The sequence below is a fragment of the Aquila chrysaetos genome, chromosome 13 (genome assembly GCF_900496995.4).
Source record: "Aquila chrysaetos chrysaetos chromosome 13, bAquChr1.4, whole genome shotgun sequence".
NCBI lineage: Eukaryota > Metazoa > Chordata > Aves > Accipitriformes > Accipitridae > Aquila > Aquila chrysaetos.
In genome coordinates this window covers 717822-742741 of record NC_044016.1, presented here as the reverse complement: position 1 = coordinate 742741, position 24920 = coordinate 717822, and the positions used below count along the sequence as shown (strand labels likewise).

General features: G+C 42.6%; 1 protein-coding gene across 5 annotated transcripts in view; it reads left to right on the top strand.

Annotated features, from left to right (window-relative positions):
* Positions 1–24920, top strand: part of TTBK1 (tau tubulin kinase 1) — a 121006-nt gene that overhangs the window by 20107 nt on the left and 75979 nt on the right. For 4 of the 5 annotated variants that reach the window (XM_030034863.2, XM_030034862.2, XM_030034861.2 and 1 more), the window contains exons 3-6: positions 5578–5725; positions 19861–19934; positions 23485–23625; positions 24730–24834. In XM_030034863.2, coding sequence (XP_029890723.1) covers positions 5578–5725; positions 19861–19934; positions 23485–23625; positions 24730–24834 — 468 coding nt within the window. Of the gene's footprint in view, positions 1–5577; positions 5726–19860; positions 19935–20730; positions 20863–23484; positions 23626–24729; positions 24835–24920 lie in introns of those variants that run through there. The other variant, XM_030034865.2, reaches the window with a different exon arrangement.

The following is a 24920-nucleotide window of genomic DNA, read 5'->3' as shown; positions in this document are numbered from 1 at the left end:
AGCTGTATGGGGCTCGAAGTAGTCTGGAAAAAAATATAAAAATACCTCTGTTGGCTCAAGGAAATGTTTAGCATAGGACCAAGTGGCAGATGAAAAAGGGAGCGTACCTTAAAGTGAGCATACAGCTGTAACATCAGTAGTAGCATTTTTTATTTTATCATAGACCTTTCTGAATCTAACCCATAGCATGCAAGCCAGACAGTCCAAGCTTTGCTGTGAGTGATGGATCCTGCTTAAGCAGGTGTGTGGCATATTTATGTGATGCTGGGGTTCAGCTGCCAGAAGGTGTTTTTGTGTAATTTGTCCTCCCATTGTGACTGTCTTTGGCTGGGCATCTGCTTGAACCTTGTAGTTCTTAGTGCTGGCATACTTCCAGTATTGAACCAATTTCTAATTTTAGATCAGTGTAATGTATTCCTTGAATTCCTTTCCTCCTCTCCTCCTATATGCTGGCTGACAAAGATTTGACAAATGAAGATGTTAGTTCTCTGCAGTTAGCCTGTTGGTAGTTCATCTTCCTGCCGCTCCAAGTCAGTAAAGTTTGGCTGTCTGACAGCAATGCTGTTTTCGTTCTTATTTTTGGAGAAAGGCATGGATGGGCAGTGCTTATACTTTTTATCAAAACTTTTGGACTTGAAGAAGCATTCTTTTGAGTCATCATTCTTTACTTGCAGTTGTTTTTGATGATTTGACTGGATGAAATTTGGACAGTGCTGGAACCATGTGACTTTTGCTGAGACACCAGAGGGTGACTTGATCCACACGTGATCTGAATGATGTGAACTGCTTTGTTCAGGGGAGGGAACAAAGTCAAGCATAACTTGTACTTGCTTTGAACTGGGTATAGATGTTAAGGCTGAATGGATGTATCTCTCTTTCACCTAAATGCTTTGTATTGGGGATTCACAACTGAGACTTAGTAGCAGGACAGAGTTGGCAGCTCCTGCACTGAGCTTTGAATACAAGTGGCAACCCTTGTACACATGTATGCTCTTTTGTCAGGTGCAATCCATGCTTTGGTTTCTACCAGGTTTCTGAGGTTCTTGAACTGAAGTTTTGGTTACCCTTGTCCTTCTGTTTATTTTGGAAAACTTGCTGGAAGCCACACAAACTTCTGTGGACTCTTCACCTTGTCTTGGTCACAAAGGCCATTTATGGTTCCAAGAGGGAACTTGGGACAAGGAAGGTGCTTTGTCAGTCTTGGGGCCTGTTGTGGTCTCACTCTGTGCAGAATTGCTGTAAGTGGGCTTTGGCAGGTCTTCAGGTGATTTAGAATGTGGCTGGTTGACTTCTCCTTGATTGGCTTCTCAGTTCATGCCTGTTTGATATGTTAGTTTTCCCCTGAGATCAGTATAATTCCAGTCCTCCTGAGCAAGTTGAGTGGACTCTCAGAGTTTGGTGAATGTAGGTCCACTCTTCCTCACCTGTTGTTAAGTCAGATGAGGCCTGCTAGCCATTTCTGGATCAGGTAGCCCATTGAGTTGGACTGCAGGAGTTGCAGGCTTGACTATACAAGTGCTCCTAAAAGGCAGTCACAGTAGTCACTGTTTGACCTTGTCAACATTTGAAGCCCGTGGGTGACAGCCTTGACCCTGGCTGAATTCACCGTAGGTCGCTGGCTCTAGGTTTGGTCCTTTGCTCTGGATTCAGAGCACATGTTCTTTTTCCTGACCTTGCCACCAATCCTGAGACTGAACCACTCCTCGTGCCTTGATCCTGGAGCATTTTCCTGGGAAGGTCTAGTCTTTATATAATATCCTTGGAAGGCAGACTTTGTTTAGAGCAGCGGTGTCTTATATGCTTGCTGAATGAGAGATTAAATTTGTGATTGAAGGCTATTTTGGGCAGGGGGGGCCTTGGTTTTTTGAACTGTCCCTCTGTGAGTACTGATTTCTGCTTAGTGGGAAGACTGTGTATTGGGGTTTTTTTTTTTCATAGGCTCTGAAGGATTGAGCTGCAAGAGTCTTTTCAGGATAAATCCAAAATATTTCAGGAAGTCTCCTGTAAATAGACTTCAAAGGGAGCCATCTGTGTCCTGTGTAACTACTGATACATCCAGGGGGGCTTTTGGGAGTGGCTTCCCCCATCAGGACATGGCTGTTTTATGTCAGTAGTCCTGGGGGACAGTCCAGTTTGGGGAATTCCTGGAATGCCCTAGTTGGAGACTGCCATGCTGAGGGGTCAAGTAGAGTGGCTTTTCGTTAACAGTTTACTCCAAGGGCCTAATGTGGCATGAAACCTCTTAGAATATGGAAGAAGCTCTGCAATGAGCTGTATGGTCACTTGGCTGATAGAGTGATGCTGAAAGGACTGAAATCATGTCTGAGATGCAGCTTACTTAATTTTAGTTGTCTGTGTGCAAGTTCAAATAGATACCTGTGTTTCATCAGATGAATTGTTCACTTGACTGCGCAGGCTCTAATGGAAATCTGGACACCCAGCTCACATATAGGCTTATGCATTTAGGTAGAATGAATCCTGCTGGTGTTGTCAGCCTGTATCCCAGTCTTAACAGTAAATGGACTGGTGGAAGGTAGGAAACAGGATGAGAAGAGAGTATTCCCAGAGCAGTGAAGCTTAGCATGGGCTGGTGACTCATGATTACCACTTAGGTGATACTTGTTAGATGTTCCCTTCTCTTTCTTGACTTTGTTTAACGGTTTTGTTATTCGTTTATTTTCTTGAGTGGTGTATGCCCATCTCTCCTTTGTGTCCAGCAGAAGGCTGTGCTGAGTTCACCTTAGACAGTGAACTCCCACAGAGTACCCAAGCAATGAAGAAAAGCCCATGTGATAAGCTGCTGACCTCAGCCAAAGCCTTGAGTTGCAGGATAACAACTTGCTATGCAACAAAGAAAAGTAAATGGGTGCTGGTGGCCACTGGATGTTGCTGAAAAGTCAAGCAGGATGGCAGTGCTAGTGATGATAAATGGGACCATCTGGTGTGCTGGGAAAAGTATGCCAGAGAATAATTTCCATGAGAGGGTGAGAAAGGATGTGGGGAAGCAGAGGCAGCTTGAGGGCTCTTGGACAGTGAGGTGCATCCATTGGCTGGAATGTGTGTATAAAATTGATTTTCTGATACAGTAGAAGCTCTGATCTTAATCTCGCATCATCTCACATTTGTTGCTCTGTAGACTTATATGGGTCCTCTGATTTGGCTGTTTTCCCAGGTGAGCAGTCTCAATACCTGTACCTTTCTTCCTGAACCTGTTTCTCTGATGCATATGTTCTTTTTTGTTTTTCTGAGGTAGCAGTCCTAGTCTGTCCTTAGTTTTTCCAGGCTCCTGATCATTCTCTTCACCCCGAAATGAACCACTCCTAACTCGGTGATAGCCTCTAGCAGCAAGGTGATTGTACATGACTAACCTTCCTACAGATCCTTATAGTGCCACTATCCCAATCATATTACTGTGTTGTTCCATTTATATTGTAGTGGCTTTGCATTTTGACAACTGTGTTGGACGTGGGAGCTGTCCCTGTTAAGGCCAGTGAATGGAAAAGAATCAATGTGTGCTTTGGTGCTGGCTCAGCAATATTTCTCCCCAGATCCATTTCTTGAATTTGCAACCCAGCAAGATGTTTGGGTAGCCTATGTTTCTTCTCCATCCCAGCTATGTTGTGTTATATTTATTACTGTTGACTTTTGCTTGTTATGTTACCCACTTTCCCACTGAGACTTTTTTAATCTTCCTCAAAGTCCTTCCAGATCCTGACTAAACTTCTTGCCTTCTGCAGCTTTTACTGTCCCTTTCCCTTCTGTGTCATTAATACATCAGGCAACAGAAAATCTTGTGTACTGAATCCTGAGGTATTAGCTGGCATGTTTTTGCTATGCTGAAGGGAGCATTGTTTTGATAGAAAGGTTTTTTAGTAGCCAGCTCATTTAGTGTGAATTTCCAAGTAGAAGTAGGACTGCACTGTAATAATTTATGAATAATATGTGGTGACCTACTTATTGGGCTGTTTACTGTATGAATATGCCTGTTTAGCCCAGTAGAAGGTTGTGAGTAAAAACAACAAGTAAAAGGAGAAGAATGGCTCCGGACAGCAAGTCTCAAAGGGTTCAGAGACAATAGTCAGGCTGTTAATATGGAAAATAGTACCTTCTTCATGCAGAGCTGTTTTTCTTGACCTGGGAGCCAGAAAAGCAAATGGTTTGAGTCACCTTAAGAAGGAAAAAAACCCCTGCCCTTGAGAGGCAGGGCCCTTTGTTCAGCAAACTGGACAGATGCACAGGACAGGCCTTCTGTGGTGCAGAAGACACTAAAGTATCATCTAAACCTCATTAAACGTTGTGTAAGATACATGTTTGACTATCTGCCTGATTTAAACTTCTTTTTCCCTTCAAGTGTTAATTGCTGCTGTTGGAAAGAAGCAGCGCTCGGGGCTTCCTGAGCACTTGTGAACAGAGGGAACACAAAATGCTGAAGGAAAGGGCTGCAGCAAGGTTCAATGAACAAATGCTAAGCAGATCAAAGGAGCCCTGATCTAGCTCTGCTGTAAACCTGAATTTGTTCCTGGGCAGCATAGTATGCTTTAGATATATCTAAGAGAAACAAATATAAAATAATTTTCCTGGCATAGACATTGACACTTACAACACATTAGGAGTCTGTCTTATACATGCATATGTATAACTATATGTGCATATGCTGTCAAGTCTCAGCAGAAGGAGAATCAAGGAATCACCTTCCAGGAAAGTCAGAGGATTCCAGCTTGCTCTCTGAGTGGGTGGCTACTCTAGAACAGGCAGACGATCTGTCTCTAGTAGGTACATATTAAATATGCTGAAACTTAGACATCTTTATCTTTGAGTTTATGTCAATTGAAATTGTTTTGATTTCCAAGTAGTGATATCCTTCTATTGTGAAACAGTCTTTAATTTTGCTCAGAGACACAAAAAGCATCATTTGGTGTGTTTTAAAATTAAAAAGGAAAAAAAAAAGAGAAAATGAGAAACAATGGAGTTGTACTTGTGGCTTGTATGTAACTGTTTTGAGGTAATGCAGTTGGCAATTCTCTGAAATGTGATACTGAAGTAACCTCACTAGCAGAGCAGGTCAAGCATCTTGTAAAATATTACCGTGGACGTTTTGTTCTGTATTTAAAATCCTGTGAATGAGATGTAAACTTCATTTAACTTATTTCTTGAAAACATTAGTTCCAGCTACCATGGTTGTGTTTTACTGCAGAGATGTTTGTTGAAAGGGATTGACAGTTTTTATCTACCGTGGTCTGGATAGTGGTTCTACTATCTCCTTGAAGGGTCTTTCCTTGAATTTTGGCAAGAACATTATTGAGCTAATAGGCGTTATCATTTGCTTTTAAATGTATCATGTGTCATCACTTGCTAGGCTTGTTCTTTGTTGTTACAGCCAAGAATTTATACATAGCACAGTCAAGCGGGTAGCTGGGCTTTTGCCTAGCTGTGCAGTGAAGGTATTCAGGCACAGCACAGATTGGGAGCTGAGTTTGTTCTCCCTCTGCAGTAAAGAAGCTAGTGCCTGGCTCTGGGAGAGCCAGTTTGATGTTGTCTTTCTTATACATTGTACCAAACCTCTTTGTACTTTTCTAGTTGAAGAAGATTGGTGGCGGTGGCTTTGGGGAGATCTATGAGGCAATGGATCTGCTGACCCGTGAGAATGTGGCCTTGAAGGTGGAATCAGCCCAGCAGCCCAAACAAGTTCTCAAGATGGAAGTGGCTGTCCTGAAAAAGCTGCAAGGTAAGGCAGAAAGCTCTCTGGAACTGCTAAAGGTCACCGTGCACGTTAACAATTAGAATCTGAAGTTGCATATGTTTTTTATAATTTTCTCTTCAGCTTCCGTCTATATGTGATGTTACATTAAGTCATTCAGCTCAGAAAGTTATTGCATTCTGCAAAGCGTCCTACTCAAGTGAGTTCCAACTACAGGGACTATTTCTGTCAGCCAGGCTATAAGAACAATGGGGAGACTTAAACTGAACTATTGGTACACTGGTCTGTGCAGTCTAGTGATACTGATCAGATAATAAGGAACAGAGCAAGCGATGTCTGACTAAGAAATGAGGGTAGCTGATTGCCTCCCAGAAGATCGGGACAACGTTTGTGACTATAGCACTGTGAGCATGATGGAATCTCAAAGTAAAATGGTTGACTAGTAGATGAGTGCAAAAAGTGGATAACATGACGTATAAGGAAACTGGCAGCTGGTTAATTTGTCATGTACGTGACTGTCCTGAAAGCAAAATGTGAAGTGATTTTAGGTCTTCTAGTTTTGGGAGTGGTGGTTTTGAATTATGTTAATTGGAGTGATATGCCTATTCTTAATTTTCCCTAACGCAGTTTTATATTGGTTTGGATGTGGAAGTCAGCCCTGGGACCATCGATTTCTATAGTTGAACCTAAACAAAGCTTAAAAGCAGGTTTCAAACTGACTGGGAAGTAGCAAAATGGGAGCCTTCCTTGACTCATGTCCAACCCTGCTTCCACTTAAGAAATTACACTGAAGGGGTACTTGCCTTATGCCAGAATGCTGTTTTCTGTGTGCTTAGGTGAAACTATAAATAAGGCTAAAAGTTAAAACTTCCTCTGCCGATCTTTAAAGTCGCAGTCATTCTCAGGAGTGAACTAGTAGAATAGGGTGAAAGAAGCCAGTCAGTATCCCAAAGGCTTTTGCGATGCTGATGAGGTACAGTTTAACACCAAAGGGTGCAAGGGAGCAGTGTCGCTGCAGTTGTTCCTGGCTGAACGAACAGTGAGGGGGGCTTCTACTAAAAACTGATTGCTAGGGGAGGACATAAATAAGGAATTTCCGAATCTGCCTTTGAGGAACTGAGAACTGCTGTTTGCTGAAGTGCATTGTGCATGGATTTCCTTCTGAAGGCAAGGCCAGCTATTGACAGGTACAGTTTACATGTTCTAGTATAATACGCCTTTAAGGGGATGTTCCTTTTTGCAGGATTCCCACGGGGGCTGAGGAAATGCCTTCCCATGAAGCAGTGAGCCCTTATCACCAGGGCGCATGTTTCAGAGATAGTGTTATGGCCCTATGTGAGTGTCTATACCTCTGCCCTTGCACAAAATCTCCAGAGATAGGATTAAATTAGAGGGTAAGACTGTTGCAGGTCTTGTGGAACTGGGGTTACTCAATGTTTGTGACAGATAGCCTCTAGGTAAAAGTCAGTGAATTATTTTTGAAGGTCAAATAGTTTTCTACAGTTCAGCACTTCTGAGAGGAGAGGACTGATAAGGCCTTTTTTGAATGCACTGTATTGTAATAGGTGCAGCTGATCTGTGTAAAGAGAATTGAAACAAAGGAGAAATCAACTCAGGTCGTTAGGAGGAAGCTTGCTGTTGATCTGTGAAAGGCCTGGATACATAGAGCTCCCAGAGAACAGCAGAGCAGGTGGCTGAGGTCTGAAAGCAATGTAGTGAGGGCAAGCAAGGCAGAGATTTAGTTTTTTTCATTTGGTTGTATACTTGGAACTGCTCTGAATTAAGGGAGGGTGTGACTGTGTAGAACAGCTGATTACCAAGAGACAATGCTATCATGCTGGCTAGTGTCAATATGTGTTACTTCCAGGGCAGGGAATGCTTGAAAGGAATGACCTGAAGTCACCAAATCAGAACTAGCGTCAGAAAATGTGCAAGGACTTGACTAACACTCGTGCTTTGCTGTCAGTGTTTATTTCTGGAAAATAGGTGAGAATACCAAATGCTTGAAAAAACACCCGCAGTTGTCCACAGCATGATCCAAGTAACTGGGGAGAGGGAGTGGTGGCGTGTGGAATTAGGAAAGTCCCTTGGCAAAGCAGTTAGCAAATATTAAGGGACAGAAAAGACAGAAGCAGCAGAATTGGCTATGCATCAGCTATCCTGCATTTAAGAATGACAAATTGCTTCAGCCATATTTTTACAAATCAAGCTGTTCTGTGAAGAATTTAGCTTTTTTGGTTCAAGGTTAATCCCCAAATGCCTTACTGAAATAAATGATAAAGTTAAAATAAGAAATAAGGTTGAGAGAGTGGGGACTCATGTATTGTGTGTGTTTTCTTTGTGAGCTGTTGCGAAGAGGTGAGAAACATTTCACAAAGGGAGATGCTGATTTTATCCAATCAGTTGGTGGATGGAGGAAGTTGGTATTGCCATAGGTGATATAGTCGGTTCATGGTTTTCCAGGTGAAAAGCGAGGGAACAGGGTTGCCTAAAATTCCTCTGTACTTTTCCGGTAGAATTGAGCATTGCAGTTCTTCTCAAATAGTGCAGCTTTACTGTTTTCTATTTAGGTATCACACCAACATTAAAGGACTAATGAGCTGCTGCTCTTTTCAGAGCTTGTGATCAGGGTCTTGCAAGTAGCTAGAGCTTCACAGAGTTTGGGATAGAAGAGGCTGGCCATTAGCCCATACTGCAGACCTATTTCAGGACCTGATTTGGGTACAGCCCGACCTCTCAGTGCATTAGCTCCTGATCGGTTTGGACTGCAGGCTGTTGCCAACAGTCAGACTTTCTGGGACACTTTCTGGAATAGCCACATAAGGAACACAGCTGCAGGTCCCGCACAATGTCCTTTCTGCACAGGCAGTCCACACAGAACAACTGGGGAACGAATCAGTTAATGACTCTTCTAAGAGAGTCTCTATACCTTCTAATAAACACTCTGTGTGGTTTTCTACTGTGAGGGTGGTCAAACACTGGCACAGGTTGCGCAGAGACGTTATGGAGTCTCTGTCCTTGGAGATATTAAAAACCCAGCTGGATGTGGCCCTGGACAACCTGCTCTAGCTGTCTCTGCTTGAGCAGGGAAAGTGGACTAGATGATCTCAAGAGGTCCCTTCCAACATAAATGGTTCTGTGATACTTGTGCTTGGCTATGTGAGATCACTGCCACTTCAGTATCTCTCAACTGCCCTGTAGCGTCATTCTGTTCTGCTCTTACTTGATTTGATTTTTCTAGCTGTATAGTGCTTTTTCTTTATCTGTTTAGATATTAATGTCTTTGCCAAAGGCAAAGTTCTTTCTGACTTGTATTGTTACTTGCAAGGATCATAGATTATCTTCTGACCAACCTTCCAAATCTTCATACTGTCTTGGGGCTGGGAAGCACCGGCAATGGTGCCCTTGTAGGCTTTGGGTAAAACATGATTGAGAAGTCAGCTTACAGAGTTTCTTGCTCAAGCACGTGATGAGCTGAAACTCTCAGTTGTCCTGTTGTTGCACATTTACCCAAAAAGTTTCCAGCAAAATTTCTGTCTTTTTCTTGCCTTCCGTGGACTATTTTAGTGAAAATCAGAACCTCTTGGTCCCACAGAGTTGCTGTAGAGTATTTCCTTGTTCAGGCTGGGCTTGAAGGGCTCAAGACATTCTGTCTGGTGCTACTCCATCTGGCCAATTCTAATCAGAGCACCACAAGATAACATTATTTTTTTTCACCTTTGTCAAGCACTCTTTGGCTTACATTGTCCTGTTGCTCCCCTCTTCTGACAGGGCCTTGGCACTGTTGAACCAAAGCTGTTTTCTCAGTGTGTATTGGTAAGCTTGCTTGGGGAACAGGGAAATTGCATTCTCTTTTTGGTACCATTAGGAATGTTGACCTCAGTATCACAATGTGTGTTACTGTCCTTGCTGCTCAAGGAGGCCTGCATCCTCCACGGTGCCTGATTTTACCCGTATCATCGTTGCAGCACGAGCAGATGGGATCCTTCATGATGACAGGCCTCTTCCATGAGGAGTCACCATTTGAAAACAAGTCTTTCTTTCCAGATCCTCACCACATGGTGGCATTCAGGCAACCATACCTTGTTGTAGAACCAATGGCCGCTACAGATTACAACCTTGGACCTCTCTTACTTGAGATCGCACCATGTGGTTACCCACTGTCTGCTGTAGGTAAAGTCCTCTGCTCTTTATCAACACCAGCCTGAGCAACCCTTTTGGCCTGACTACAGGACTTGCTCACCACTTCTGTTGGGCTTGATTATCTCTGGCTTATCTGTCCCTTCCATGGATGAAGGAGTAAGCAGGACAAATTTTACCTGGAGGATCAGAAAATTTGCCTTCCTTGAAGAAGGCTGCTGTGCAGTTCCCAGGTACTGGGTGTCATGGAGAGTCCAAGGAACTGCATCAGAGACTAGACTTTTGCAGTAATAGATTCTAATGTACACATTTATCTCTAAAATGTGCAATAAGTAACAAGCAATATGGAAATGATATGAAAAATTCATGGTGTACAGCAATAAGAAACGTGTGTATGTAGTTGATAAGTATAGGGATAATAAAGTAATAGTATGAAAAAAGATAATAAGAAAAATTATTTTATAGACAGCTAATAGAGAATTGCCCTACTAGGGATGAAAATCTTACCTATAACAAATTCAGAAACTGTTTCAGGGGTAGCTTGGCACACCTGCACAGGGAACTTCTGCATGAATACAGCTTCTCCGTCAGAAGAACACTATTTTAGTGCCAAGTTCTTATTTTATTACCTTAATCACTACTGTAAAATTATCTTTAAGTGAGATAATTGTATATGATTGTACCATTTGCACATAATTTTAATTTATTGGGCTTTTCTACTTTGCAGTCAAGCATTTTGAAACCAAGCCTAAGCTGCATTGGCAAAATACTTCTTGCAGATACAACTTGTCTCCAGCATAGAAGGTTGCTGGTTCAGTTTTATCTGCAAGTGTTTTGCTGTGCAGACGAGCCTTTTGATCACGTATGTTAAAAAGCAGATGGAAATAAGATGTGTATGACTAAGGGAATTAGCAACTTGCTTATCCAGAGAGCAAGAAGGGTCTTGGCTGGGTTTTCTGTGTTTCACCCTCTTAAGTTATGTCTACATTAGTGAGCAGTATAGTACCAGCAGATCAGTGGATAGAAGCAGTTGCTCAGGCCTATACATCTCCAACATATATGGCTTGGGGATTTTACACTATAAACAGCATGTGTTTGGGGGATTTGCTTTGGGTTAGTTTTAATCTGGTTCCCCTGTCTGAGGGACCAGTTGTTGGTTTGGACTGTCTCCATTAGGATCTGGGGACTATTTGGTGTGCACCTGGAATGGAGCTTCTGGGTCTCTTTGCTCAGAAAAGTTTACGTAACCCAAAGCCACTCTGTGAACAACACTGACACGTGGTAATTGCGATGATTTCAGGCAGTATGGGGGCTTGCTTTAAAACCTCATTGCTATTATAAATCAGGACTCTGAGACTCCTGTTCTTTGGAATCATGGGGAGAAAAAATGGGATGGTTTCCTGTCATTGAACATGTGGAAGGAAGAGTCCTGTCACTTCTAGAAGAGCAGATGTTTTTCCACATCTTCAGTGCTTTTCTAACCCTTTAGAATACAGACTAAAACCTGCCTGCTCTCTCTGTGACTTTTTTTTTCCCTACCCTGGATTTGCTGTGGAGCAATGTTCTGATGGCAAAGGAGCATCTGCGAAATACTATCTGGACTCTGTTTCCCATCTCTGGGGTCTTTGAGGTTAATCAAAATGCAACGGCTCTGTTAGAACAGCTCTTGCACAGATTTTGAGGTGCTTGGCTTGAGCTATCTCAGCGTCAGTCTGCCTTTCCAACAGCAGCCTTAATTGCAGAAATAGTAAACCAGTATCCCTGATTAAATCCAGTGGATTACTTTCTCTAGCTTTTGGGCTGCTGCAGAGAGGGGTGTGGAAACCATCTTTACATGGCAAACCAGGCACTGTGTCTGCTCTAGATGCTCAGCTGGGGCTGTGTGAAGCCCAGCAGCAGACACTCTGAATTCAGTATTCTTCCCGTCCTTACCCACTTCTTGATAGGTCTCTCTGGGAGCACTCTGAGGGCTTGTGAGACTAGGGTGGTGCAAAAGGATCGCTTGCAAGGTGTGCACTTCAGATGCCTTCTGGTCCGCAGGCTCCCCAAAATATGGATGTGGCCACGGCATTCAGTTTCTTTTGCTGGGATTCTCCTTGGAGCAGCCTAACAGTCAGATTGTCAGTTAAAATGGCCAGACTTTTCTGGTGCTGAGCGCTGTTTTCTGTTCATCTGCAGTGGCAATTTTGCCCTGGCATGAGGCTACGAGGCCCCATGTACTTGCCTTTGACCTCACTCAGCAGCCAGATATTCCTAAGCGCTCTTCAGTGTGTCATTTTCTTTGTAAATGCCTTCTTTTCAGTGTAACCAATCTCATTGCGTAGGACTCTGATTAATTTTATTCTGCAGTGCAGAGATCTTCTGCATATTGAGTAGCTGTGCAAGATGCAGCCTGGACACAGGCATTGTAGTTTTTGAGTATCTGATTTTATTACAGCAGATAGTGAAGCAGGTCTGTGTTGCTTGTTTCCCGTTTACTGCCAGGGGTTGGACAGGTAAGGGTTTCCTAACAAAATAAGGGAAGAAAAGGGATCTTGCTTGTTTTTTCTCGTTTACTAGTCCTAGTCTTTTCTTTTTGCCTATGTGAATTTTTCATGTTAAAGTGGTGCCTTAATTCTCTGTGATTCAGTTTCTGTTACTTTTGTAGACACCTTTTATATGTTTCTACAGTATTTTGCTAGGTTGATGTAAGTAAGCTATCTGTAAAGGCTGGAAAGGAGGGTAAATTACCTTTGGCGGGTTCTTAGGCTATCACAGGGTGGCAGATTCAGACACCTGATGTAGCTCTGGCCTCTCTGCCCAGCACTGCATTTTTCCATGTAGAAGAGTCATATGGATGTTTGAATGAACTGGCATTTGGGCCACATGTTTTCTTTGTCAACCATGGTGTCACAGGATGCGGGAACGACATGGGATGATTTAAAACACACTTTTTTTTGAGGCTGTGTTGAATTCTTACTCCTTCACTATTCTGCCTTTCCCTGTGTGGGATCTGTTATCAGTTGCTCATCTTAAAGTTTTTAGTGGTCTTGGGAAACAAGTGGAGGAAATTATGCCATGCAAGGTCAGGCAGTTTTACCTTTTACGGTTCGATTAGAAGCCTTTTGTTTTTATGTCCATTAGTTCATTCATTTATTACAGAAACACTGGCAAGGTTAACACAGTTGATTAAATCCTAGTTGATTACTGTTGTATGATGTAGTTATTTAAGCCTTACTTCCAGCATAGAATTTGTTTTCTTTCATGTTCAAAAATCCTTTTCTCTAGCTGAGTTGACAAGTCCCTGAAGTCAGCTAGTTTGTCTGGCCAGATGAAACTTGCTAACTGCAAAGGAAAGAAAACTGTATGCTAGTCAGCTTTGCCAAGCTACAGACACCATTTCCAAGTAAAGTTAGAAGATAGTAAAAATAACTCTCATTTCATTTTCTAGTCCTGATGGATCCTCCATTTCTTTAGAATATTTGTACAGAAGTGAATTCAATATCCCCACAATACAAAATCTGTGGTAAGCTGATAAACCTGATACTGGTATTGACAGGTGAATAAAAAAGAGGATAGATGTAAAATGTATATTATATCTATAACATAGAGCATGAGAAATAGCTGCAGCTTTCCAAATGCCAGTGAGAGCAATTGTATAGCTACATGTCTACAACTGTGCATATAATAGATACCGTGGCAGTGCCAAGTGCTCAAGTGGGTTATGTCACTAAGCACTTGGGCTTTTTCCTACGCAGTTGTCTTCAGGGTTGAGCTGCTGGATGGCTGTGCCATGGCTGGTTATTTTTGGCCAGCAGTATACCGTTGGTTTTGATACTTCATGTATTACCTGAATAAAAAGAAATTTGACTGATGATTCTGGATTTAAGCTGAGCTTGTGATTAGAGAGATCAGAGGTTGCTGCTGATGCAAGAGGCAGACCTTAAAGAAAAATGAGTGTTTGACATGGACAGATCCAGAGCGTAATTTAGGCTGGTGGGGGCACCTCTGGAGGTCTCCAGTACAACCTCCTGCTCCAAACAGAAAGAAATAGATCAGGTTGCTCTGGGCCTTTTCCAGTGAAGTTTTGAATGATCTCCAAAGATGGAGATCCTGCAGCCTGTCTGTCCAGGTTTGACCACCCTCATGGTGAAAAAGAAATGACACCTAATGGGAATTTCCCACATCGCAGCTTGTGTCCAATGCCTCTGTGTGCCTCTGAGAAAAGTCTGGCTCCATCTTCTCGGCACTATTCTGTTAGGTGGCTCCGACCAGCAGTTAGATCCTGCTCTGCTGCCTTCCTAAGGCTGAACAAACCCAGTTCTCTAATGCTTTCTTTGAATGTCACATCCTCCTTTTCCTGCAGCCATCCTGGTGGGCACTGCTGGACTCGCGCTGTTATGTCAGGGTTGGTCTACTGTAGAGGAAATGCAAGAATTGGTAAGGTAACAGTTATGAGAGTAACAATAATTGCCATGAGATTTATGATAATCTATGCAGTAGAAGTTTCTTCAGTGTTTTGGGTGGACTATTAGCAATGAGACAGCTCATCTATGGAGATGAATCACAAAATAATTTTAGCATAAATTTAAAAGATTAAATTCTTGAACTCCTTTGGGGAGAATAGTGGTTATTTGTTTTCTGCAAGTGAAAATGCAGGAAATATGGAGTCTGGTACCAAAAATAGATACTTCAAATTGCAACAACATCACATATTTCTTTCTTAGTATTTATTTGATTAGTTTCATTGCTGTATTGAAAGTACATTAGGAATATTTAAGAACTTAAATGAGTAGAAGATTGGAATGAATGTTCGATTCCAGCAGTTTGAAATTGATCCATGTGGAAAAATACATTAAAAAAAAGATCATAATTTAATTTTTTAAGTGCTGTGTAATGAAAGTTTTTCATGTAATGAAAGTTTTTAAGTATTAACATGGGGTTTTAAATCATACCTCTACAAGGTGATGAATATCTATCCTAAGGTGGAAGGGTTTCCCAGATACTTGAAGTTATTTCTATACATGAGGACGTGGTTATTGACTGTAATTTTTAAGTTCCTTCAGAACAAGGATGGTGAAGACCATTTTACTAACTGAAATATTTGTATTTCTTACCCAGTATTATATGGGAGATTATTATGTTCATTTTAGTTTAAAGGCAGCAGTAGAAAGAATATTTTTCGATGGGTAAACATTAAAACATTGCTTTAACTAAATGCTTGGAAAAATTAATGCATATGAAACAAAATAAAACACATGTTCTCTGAAACTTTTCTCAGGTCAGTGTTTATGAGCATCAGGCTGACTTATTCCTCTAACTGTTTTGGGTTTGTGTGGCGGGGTTTTGGTAGCAGCAGGGGTGGCTCCTGTGAGAAGGTGCTAGAAGCTTCCCCGGCTCCAAGTTGGACCCACCACTGGCCAAGGCCAAGCTCATCAGCGATGACGGTGGTAGCGCCTCTGGGATAACGTATTTAAGAAGGGGAACCTGCAGCAGGGGAGGAGATTGGAATGTGAGAGAAACCCCGGTACAGATACTGAGGTCAGTGATGAAGGAGGGGGAGGAGGTGCGCTGGAGGAGGTTGATGCCCCCGCAGCCCGTGGTGAGATGGCAGGCTGTCCCCCCCCAGCCCATGGAGGGGAGCTGGGGAGCAGATGCCCACCTGCAGCCCAGGGAGAGAGGAGCCCATGCCGGAGCAGTCGGATGCCCCCGAAGATGGCCGTGACTCCGTGGGAAAGCCCACGCTGGAGCAGGCTGTACCTGAAGGACTGCAGCCCACGGAAAGGACCCACGCTGGAGCAGTTCGTGAAGAACTGCAGCCCGTGGGAAGGACTCACGTTGGAGAAGTTCGTGAAGGACTGTCTCCTGTGGGAGGGACCCCATGCTGGAGCAGGGGAAGAGTGAGGAGTCCTCCCCCTGAGGAGGAAGGAGCAGCAGAAACACCGTGTGAGGAACTGACCCCAACCCCCATTCCCATCCCCCTGTGCCGCTGGGTGGGAGGAGGTAGAAAGAACCGGGAGTGGAGTTGAGCCTGGGAAGGAGGGAGGGGTGGGGGGGAAGGTGTTTTAAGATTTCGTTTTACTTTCCATTATCCTGTTTTGATTTGATTGGTAACAAATTAAATTGACTTTGGTTTTTTTCCCCAAGTCAAGTCTGTCTTTTGCCCATCACCATAATTGGTGATCCCTCCCTGTCCTTGTCTCGACCCACAAGCTTTTCATTCTATTTTCTCCTCCTCATCCCACTAGGGCGGCCACATGGTTCTTCATTGTCTGCTGGGCTGAAACCATGACACCAACCTATGTTAGTTAGTTAACAGGCCAAAACTCTTTATAATCTCTTGCTCTGTTCCTTACTTTGTTGAAAGATAGCTGCTTTGTTTTAGTAATAAACACAGATACAGGACTTACTTCCTAAAGTGATCTTTTGTACTATCAGAGTGGTTGTTCAGTGAAACAGTCTAGCAAAGGAGCAAGTGTGATCTGGCAGTTAGTGCAGTAAAATGGTTGCGAAGCTCCCCATACTAAGTATACCCTGAAAAATCTTTTTTTCCCTTTTCTTACTTTTCTGTGTTGAAACATGCTTTGCTGCTCTCTGTGCTATGATCTTCATGCTTAAGGAGGGCAGGTGTGAGGAAAGAGGGCTATTTCCTGCTGCCTTAAAGGAAAGTATGACAGTCCCATCATCCTGGCTGCACAGGAGGTTATTAACGAGATTGTTCTTGCGGGCTTCATAATTCTGATCAGCCTCAGGACTGATCTGCAGGAATCCCAAAGTCACGCCTGACTGTCAGCCTCCATCTGCTACTTCAGCATGGCATGAACTCTTCTGAGAGAGCAAACAGTTGTAACCTGGTGCCTCCTTTAGTTGTAAAATGAGTAAAAGCTTCAGAAACCCAGAGGGGTTGATGCTGCAAGCATTTATCCCATCTATATGACCAGCTGGCTGTACATACACCACTTCTAAATGTGGCCTGCTTTCTCTACACTCTGTTATATTCCTTTTGTTTCATGCAGGAATTGGCACAGTCTTCCCTCTCCCCCTTTCTTCTTTTCCTGATGTTGCTTGTGTTGCACAATAGTGCATGGGAGAGCTGTTCTAGGGAGAGCCTAAATTCCCAAGACCAACAGGTCATGTATGAGCCCACTTTAGGCTGGAAAGGAGGATTCAGTATAAAATCAAGTCAGTTTGGGGATGTGGGTCATCAAGAACTGTCAGTTCGTAATTTTAAAAAATTACAGTAAGCGGAAACATGTTGTCAGCCTAAGTGTGCGTACAATTCTCAAAGATAATAAATAAAAAATTTAAATGCTTTTTCTTTCTGTAAAATTTTGTTATCCAGAAAACAATAATGTTATGTAGGAAACTGATTTAAAAAAAAAAGTCTCGGGAATATACTCAAAATCAGAAGAGGCACTACTGAATTAGCAGGGATGTGCCTTAAGTCACAGTCAAGTGTATTGGACACTACCAATCCTGTTTTGCTGAAATTATTTATTTAGGTGGCCAGGTTCTCCCTGTCAGAGGTTTGGTTTTTAATGTTCTTGCCTTTAGTTTTACAGCAATAAAAAGCACACGGTGTCCTGCATATCAGTGCTTTGCAATTATTTAAAACAATAAAAACAAGTAAAAGTTGGAGTAATTTACCCTTTTTACTACACAGTAGCTCTCATTGCCAGTAGAAACAGTCATTGTTTTGGCTGTTGCCTCAATATCCATCTCCTGGTGCTCTGAAAGGCAAAACAAAGCAAAGCGGGACTCACAGTGTGTCTGTAAGTAAGCCAGGCTGGTCTGGGTGAATCTGTACGGACTTAAAGGAGTCTGGTCTGGGATGAGTGTGGACCATCCATCCTGTCTGAGACCTGTGCAGCTTGCTCGTTTGCTGAAGCACACAGGTACCAAAAGCTCCTAAAGAAACGTAACTGGTTCTTTCTGAGGTTATCCAGATATGTTGACTTTGTAGCCACAAATCTGGCTTTGAGGCTGCCTTCGCAGCGGCAGGCAGCATAGCCATCGGTATTGGGACCCATGGTTGGAAGACATGTAGGACAGTTGAGGCTACCTGATGGTCCCTTCTTGGTAATGCCCAGGCCAGGATGTGTGCTACATCCAGACAGTGTCTCAGCGAGTTCCCTCAGAAAACCAAAAACCTGTATGTCAAAATCAATACTGAATTTGCAATGAATTTGTAGAGAGTAGGAAACCAGTGGCACCCAGTACTCATGGGCACATACGGAACAAGGGCTTGGTGTGTGAGAAGAAGGATCGAGGAAGAGTGTGCAGCCTGCCCTGATGTATACTGAAGAGCGTACTTTCCTGATCGCTGAGTATCTTTCCCTGAAATATGGTGGCTTGTGACACTCCTTGATGGTTTCAGCATGGTCTTGCACTCCCAGTTCTGAAACTGGACAAGGTCCTTAAGTCTGTGCCAGAGACATGAAGGATCTGCAGCCACATAACCTTCCTGCTTACCTAACCAGATATAGGTGGATACTAGGATTTGTTGGTTGGTTTGTTTTAAGCCTGTTCTTCCAAAGGGAGTAAGGGGTAACCAAGGCCTCTGTCCCTCCAGTTCTGGTTGCCAGCAGCTCTGTTATCTCCTTGTGGTAGGAGAGAGAGTGTGGGTGTTCTGCTGTGGGATGCTGCTGGGCTCTTGATGATCTTACCAAGAGCACTGGGATGGAGCTCCATATTCCATAGATGTACATATTCTTCTGGTCAAAGCTCTGGTTCTCCAGTGAGAAAGCTGCTGCTTTGTCTCCTGCTGCCCTCCAGGTCACGTCTTGCTGTCCCCAAAAGTTTTTGATGCCCCAGGCCTATGGTGCACACAATGAGAGCAGTAGCAGAGTCCCGAGGGTGTTACAGGCAGTGCAGTTACTGATTTCTGTCTATGTTCATGTTCTTCCTTTTTTTATTTTAAAAGTGGGAAGTATCGAACAATAAGCTTTGGTTTAAAAACTAATTAAGATCACCATTGCTCAAGTGCTACAAAGAAATACAGGGTAAAGCTATGCAATGATACTCACCCTCTTCCCTGCTTAGAAACCCCACCAGGAACCAACTGTTCACCATTGTGGTGTGCATCAACCTTTACTCTGTTATCAGTAGCCTGCTGTTAGAGAAACGCATGCATCGTACTTTCCCTTTTGCTAATACAGAGAGCACGCTATCACAAATCCTTTACAGGTCAGGATCTGAAACCACAGCCTCTGCTCCTTCTGCTTTTTTTTTTTTTTTTAGTTAGGTCCTGCCTGGTGCCATGTGATGAAATGCAGACATTGCAACAGCAGCACTTTTGTACCACAGAGAATGAACCTAGAGGACTAGCTGGGGCAGGGGGCGGCTGGTTGGTTTTGATTTTGCCTGAATAGGTGTAGTTTGTACTTCTAACACCACGCCAGAACTCAACATGAAATTGCCCAGGTTTATTTCCTTCTTTTATTATGAAAATGCTTTAATGTTTCAATGGAGTTTTTCCATAAGCATCTTTCTTCTCCAGATGTTTCCGACTGTTAAAATTAGAGTTTGTCCATATTGAAGTAGCATTAGTTTAGCTGTTCAAGGTAAGCAATGCTAATAGGCAAGTGTAGTGGTGGTGTGTAAAAGCCAGCATTTACTGAGTAAAGTTGGTGTAATGAGCTTAAGCGTGCTGCCAGTGAACCTGTAAACCATGTGGTCATGTGCGCTACCCGTGGTTTAGTTCAGGGATTGTGGTGGCTGTGGTGGTGTTGCATGCTCGTGGTGGTGGTATAAACTGCGGTTTGTCACACTCTCACTTGTGCCCTGTGGCAGTTTGAGGATTCAAGGATCCCTGACACTGATTTCCACTCATGGCTATTTCACAGGTGGTTTTCTTGTTGAATGTCAGTACTATCCTGAGCTACGAGACTGAGAAGTACAAACAAAATCAGTCTGTTCTGCAAAACTCGCTGCCTGATGTCACTTATGGTTAAAAGCCCTTGATCAGAAACCATTTTTCTAAAAATCGTGGTCACAGGATTGTTATCTTCTGTTCCATTCTGTATGTTTCTGTTTCTTTTCAGGGAAGGATCATGTTTGCAGATTTATTGGCTGTGGAAGGAATGAAAAATTTAATTATGTGGTCATGCAGCTTCAGGTGAGTTCTGTGCTTCCCCTCTCCACCCTGTCCTATGGAGATGGCATCACAGGGAAGGATTTACAGTGAGAGAATAAGGCCAAGCACTGGTGTAGAGACTTTGTTGTAGATAAAAAGTGGGTGGAATGGGAGACAGTGAGAACGGGTGATGTTGCTGTGATATCCCTTGGGATCGCTCCAGTTGTCAAGATGCGCTAAGATATTTCATAGCTCTCCTTCTCTGTTTAAGATGGCTTTCTCTCAATATTCTGGGGAAAGCACTCGATTCAGAATGCTTGCAGGAGCTACCCACAGTATCGTGCAGCAGTGGCAGCTGTTTGAAATATCTCCTGCTGAGCTCTGTGATGCAGCATTCAAAATATATGTCTTGTATCAGAGCTCAGAGTGCTGTGGGAGCCGGTGGTATCACACCAGCAGCACAGTCTTCCCTGTGAAAAGGAGTGATCTCTGGCTCCCCTGTCTCTACCAAGCTCAGCAGTAGCTTGGCTTCTGCTGTGAAAGTGTTTTCTCCTGTTTGAACACTGCTGATATTAAGTCAGTATGGGTAAATACTTGGGTAGCTAGCACATGGGGACTGTACTGCTAGACAGCCAGCTACTCCTATCGGAGTTAGCCAGCTGAAGTCTTACATGAGTGTCTACACAAGCCACAGTAACAGCAGGAGCTGCAGGGACCTCTGCATGGTTCAGCATGAAATTTCACCAAAAAACATATATAGTTAGATCTTCAGACCCCAAATATGGTGGTACTGTCATGAAAACAGCTTTCTTTTTCACGAAAGCGCTTTCTTTTACAGCATGCAGTCACAGGAGAAAGAGTTGGAAGGGAACAAGTGGGAAGAGATGGCTGAGTCAAAAACACATGGAAGAAAGGCCTTTAAGGAGAGGGAGATTGTCCCTGGCTCGAGGGGAATACTTTCAAACTAAAGGTGCTTCTTTCTGACACAGTTGCCTTGGAAGCTGGCCTGTTTCAGCACCTGTCATAAGAGTTGACAGGGAACTTGTCCTATCTCTCTTACAGCTTGTATGATCAGGGCTTTGCTGTGCAAAGCACTGTGTGATTATACAATACAAGCCTACCCTTCCCCTGAAGATCTTCCAGCCCATGTCATGTTTCTTTATGTGTAACTTGGGTGATAGAACATGCCGAAGGAAAGTGGGAAGGCTGAAGCACTAAGTAATGAGAATTAAGCTGCTGCATAAACTGGCAGGTTATTTTTCATTGGTGAATGCTAAATGAAGTAAAATAGACACCAGCAGACCCCAGTATTTCTTTAAAATAAACTTTTGATTCTTTTGAAGCATAGTTCTACTGCAAGGCAGAAATATAAAACCAGTAAATTCCTGGTGCTTGGGTTTGCCTTTTATGCACTGCTGGCATCCCAACTGCTGTTACAGATGGAAAAAACCTTTTGCTCTCTAAACAACCCTGGCTATTGCTGCTGCTGCAGTGTGAGTGTGAATATGATTCTTGAAAGAGCTAATCTAGAGCTCATGGAACAGCAAGGCTTCTAACCCCCCAATCCTGTCCTTAACAAGCCTGATGAAGATGACTATACCTTGGAAAAAACTCTGCACAGAAATCTCTTACTTTCTAGCCTGTTCTTGACTATGTAGCTGAGCTCATAGAGTAGGCAGAGCTAAAAAGCCTTTCATTATTTGCAAATGAAGACTTTGATACTTGAAGCATTAGCTAGTTTTGCACCATCACTCTTCAGGCTAAAATTCTCCTTCAACTTCAAGGTCTGCTGAGACATGGTTTATCATGTGTCCCTCTGACTGTTGTATACTGCAATTTTCTCCCTTTCTCTTCAGTCACTGGGATTGAGGTGTCCACTCTAAGCTTTGCAACTCATTGAATCTGCTGTTTCTTAGCCAGCCTGATGGTGCTTATTTGGAAAATAATGCTCATTTTCTGTCTTTTCATGGAGGCAGTATTGGATATTCACGTGCCTTGGGTTGTTTCTGGAGAGCAGGTGTCTGAGACTGTCTCCCAAATCAGCTAGGGAGAGTTGCGGCACATTTCAGTGTGTGGCTCTGAAAAAAATCTGCCTTTCCCTATTATCATTGGATAAGAGAGTTGGTGTCCAAGGAACCACTTTACAGTGGAAAGAAAGATCTGCTGTCAATTCAGCAACTCGGATCTTTCAGGATAGCGGTGACAAATCTGTGCTGCCTCTAGTAAACTGTCACAGAAATTAAAAAAGATAAGCAGTAGAGAAGTAGCTTAGTCTTATTTTGTTCATGCTAAGGAGCAAACCTGGGCCGGTTGCTGCGGCTTGGCTGTATCTGTATTAGCTGACCTGTATCAAGTGTGGTTGTTTAAGGGACAGAGCCCTGAAGTGAAACACGGGTCAAACCAATTTGAGGAACTAGTCATACGTTAAAAGACCCAGTTGCAGTTGGCCCCTTAAAGTCTGTAAATAACTTGAGAACTCGAAATGGGTGGATGAATAGATGGCATTTCACTGGTTTGGAGAACAATCTGTGTTCTCTTGTCAAATGTTTGGAATCTTTTTTATATCTTCTGTTGTGAATTTTGTTTGAATACATCTGGACTTGTATTATAAGCATGTATGTCTTTGCAGAAGCAGAATCAAGAGATTCTATAGTATAGTGATAATCAGCATGTCCCTATAACTTTTGTTCTTGATGCATGTTCTCTGAAACAGTGAACTCTTATTCCTAATGTTTTTGATCAGTTGATAAATGCATTAGTTCTGTAGATTAGAAGGGCACTCTGCCATAGAATATACTCATTTTAACACCTTCTTTCTCTTTACAAATCTAAAGAGGTATAGGGAAAACTGAGATGACAGAGATCAAAGAATACTGTGATTTGTCTGGTGTTTAGTCTGTCTTTTTTTTTTTTTTTTTTTTTTGCTAAATAGTCCTTATTTTCATGCACAGCTGGTAGACATTTTCTCCCCAGAAATGTAATTAACTGGAGGTAAACTACTGATTTTTTAATAAGTATTTTTTAACTCAGTGGAAAAATCCTCCTCTCCTGATTTTGGGTATGATTCTCTTGATAGACACCTTTCCCCATTGTGGTGTTGCCACAACAATGCTGACTTGAGCTTGAGCCAGACACTTGTGTGCTAGGGAGTTTCTGAGGAAACTGCTTCTATGAGCTGTAATAGATAGTGGCTTCATGACCTGCTTATCATATTTGTACTGCTTTAATCTTTAGATGGCCCAGAGAACAGACAAAGGTTGTTCTTAAATCACCTTCTATATAGTCTGGGTTTAACAGTAAGGAGATGCTGGGCTCATACAGTCTGAGGTACTGCTGTCCATGCCATGCCTATTTCCCAAATAGCACATCAGCTGACTTCCCAAGATAATGGTCTGGTATCTTCATATCAGCAAATACATCACTTAAAAGTTAAAAGGAGGTATTGGAAGATCATATACAAGAAATAAAGGAGGCATAAGATGAGCACCTGTTTGATTAGCATTTCTGCTTTTTGGGGATGCGTGTTAGAACTTGCAGCTGTGAAATGCTATGCTTTAATGTGATGGTTTAAGTGTTTTATTGATTATTTCAGGGGCGAAATCTTGCAGATCTCAGAAGGAGTCAGCCTCGAGGGACTTTCACGCTGAGCACAACGCTGCGATTAGGCAAACAGATTCTGGAATCAATAGAAGCCATTCACTCTGTGGGATTCCTGCATCGTGACATCAAGCCTGTATGTTGTTTTGGAAATTTTCCTTTTGGTTGTATGTCTGTCTGTTCTGCTTGGGTCAATAAAGACAGTCTGAATATGGGCAGGTCTCAGTGGAGGCATTTAGGCCTCCTTGCACACTCCCACTGGCCAACACATTGGCTAATTTCTGTAAGTACAAAATAGTAATATAGTATTGTCATTCCTTTAAGTGCATAGCAAACTAGTTTTTATCAGCAGAGGCTGCTTCATGGTGGGTTAGTAGGTGTCAGTCAGACTTGTACCAGTCAAGATCACATGACAAAGCAATCTAATTTTGAACAATCATTTGGAGTCCAACCAATTATTACTATAACAGGGGTTCAGAAAGGATGTCTTGCTCTATGACCCATCACTTGAATAAATGCTATTTCATGTATTTGACTTAGCTAAATAGTCCTCTTAATCTTTTCTTAGCAATTGCCAAAAAAATTGGAGCACAGTTTCCAGTGTCGGAAACACTGTCACGATGTTGGTCATCTGCCTAGGTGAGGCATCAGTCACTAATGTGACTGGCCAGAAATCCTTTAGCAGCCATCCATTATGGTAAAGGATATAACTTTAAGATGGGGGTTAAAAAAGAACTGCTCCATTTGCTTGTTGTCAGTTTATTTACTAAGAACCAAACCCAGCGTTTTTTAGATGTCTGAATGTTCAAATAAATTTAGGTAATGCAATACAGTGCATGGAGACTCTGGGAGTTAGGGCAGAATAATGCATGCTAGTAGCTGAATCACAAACAGAAGCATTTGTCTACAATAACTCCAGCCTGTTATGCAAGTGGCGGAGCTCTAACTGCAGAGCTAGTGATGTTAAATGTAGCTCTTTCTCATAGCAGCTGAAATTTAGCAAAGAAAATGTGAATTTTAGTTATTTTGAGACTCCACAGTCACTTATCTGCAAAGTGAACTTCTTAACATGGCAGTGATTCTCTAATCATGATGTTTAAGATGTATCTTAAAATTTTTCTCTTTGACTTATGTTTCCACCAGAGGCATATGGGGCTATATGATAAAGTTTTGTTAACAAATGCACTCTTACTCAAGTTGCTAGTATCAAATTGATTTTTTTCTTTCTTTCTTTGTCTAGTCCAATTTTGCCATGGGCCGCTTACCTTCAACATATAGGAAGTGCTACATGTTAGACTTTGGTCTGGCCCGTCAGTATACCAACACTACTGGTGAAGTCCGGCCAGTAAGTAAATTTTAAGTAATTTTTTTTCCACTTCTGCAACTGCTTAGGCGTGGAAAGATTTTGTGATTTTGTTTGTTTTGTGGTTG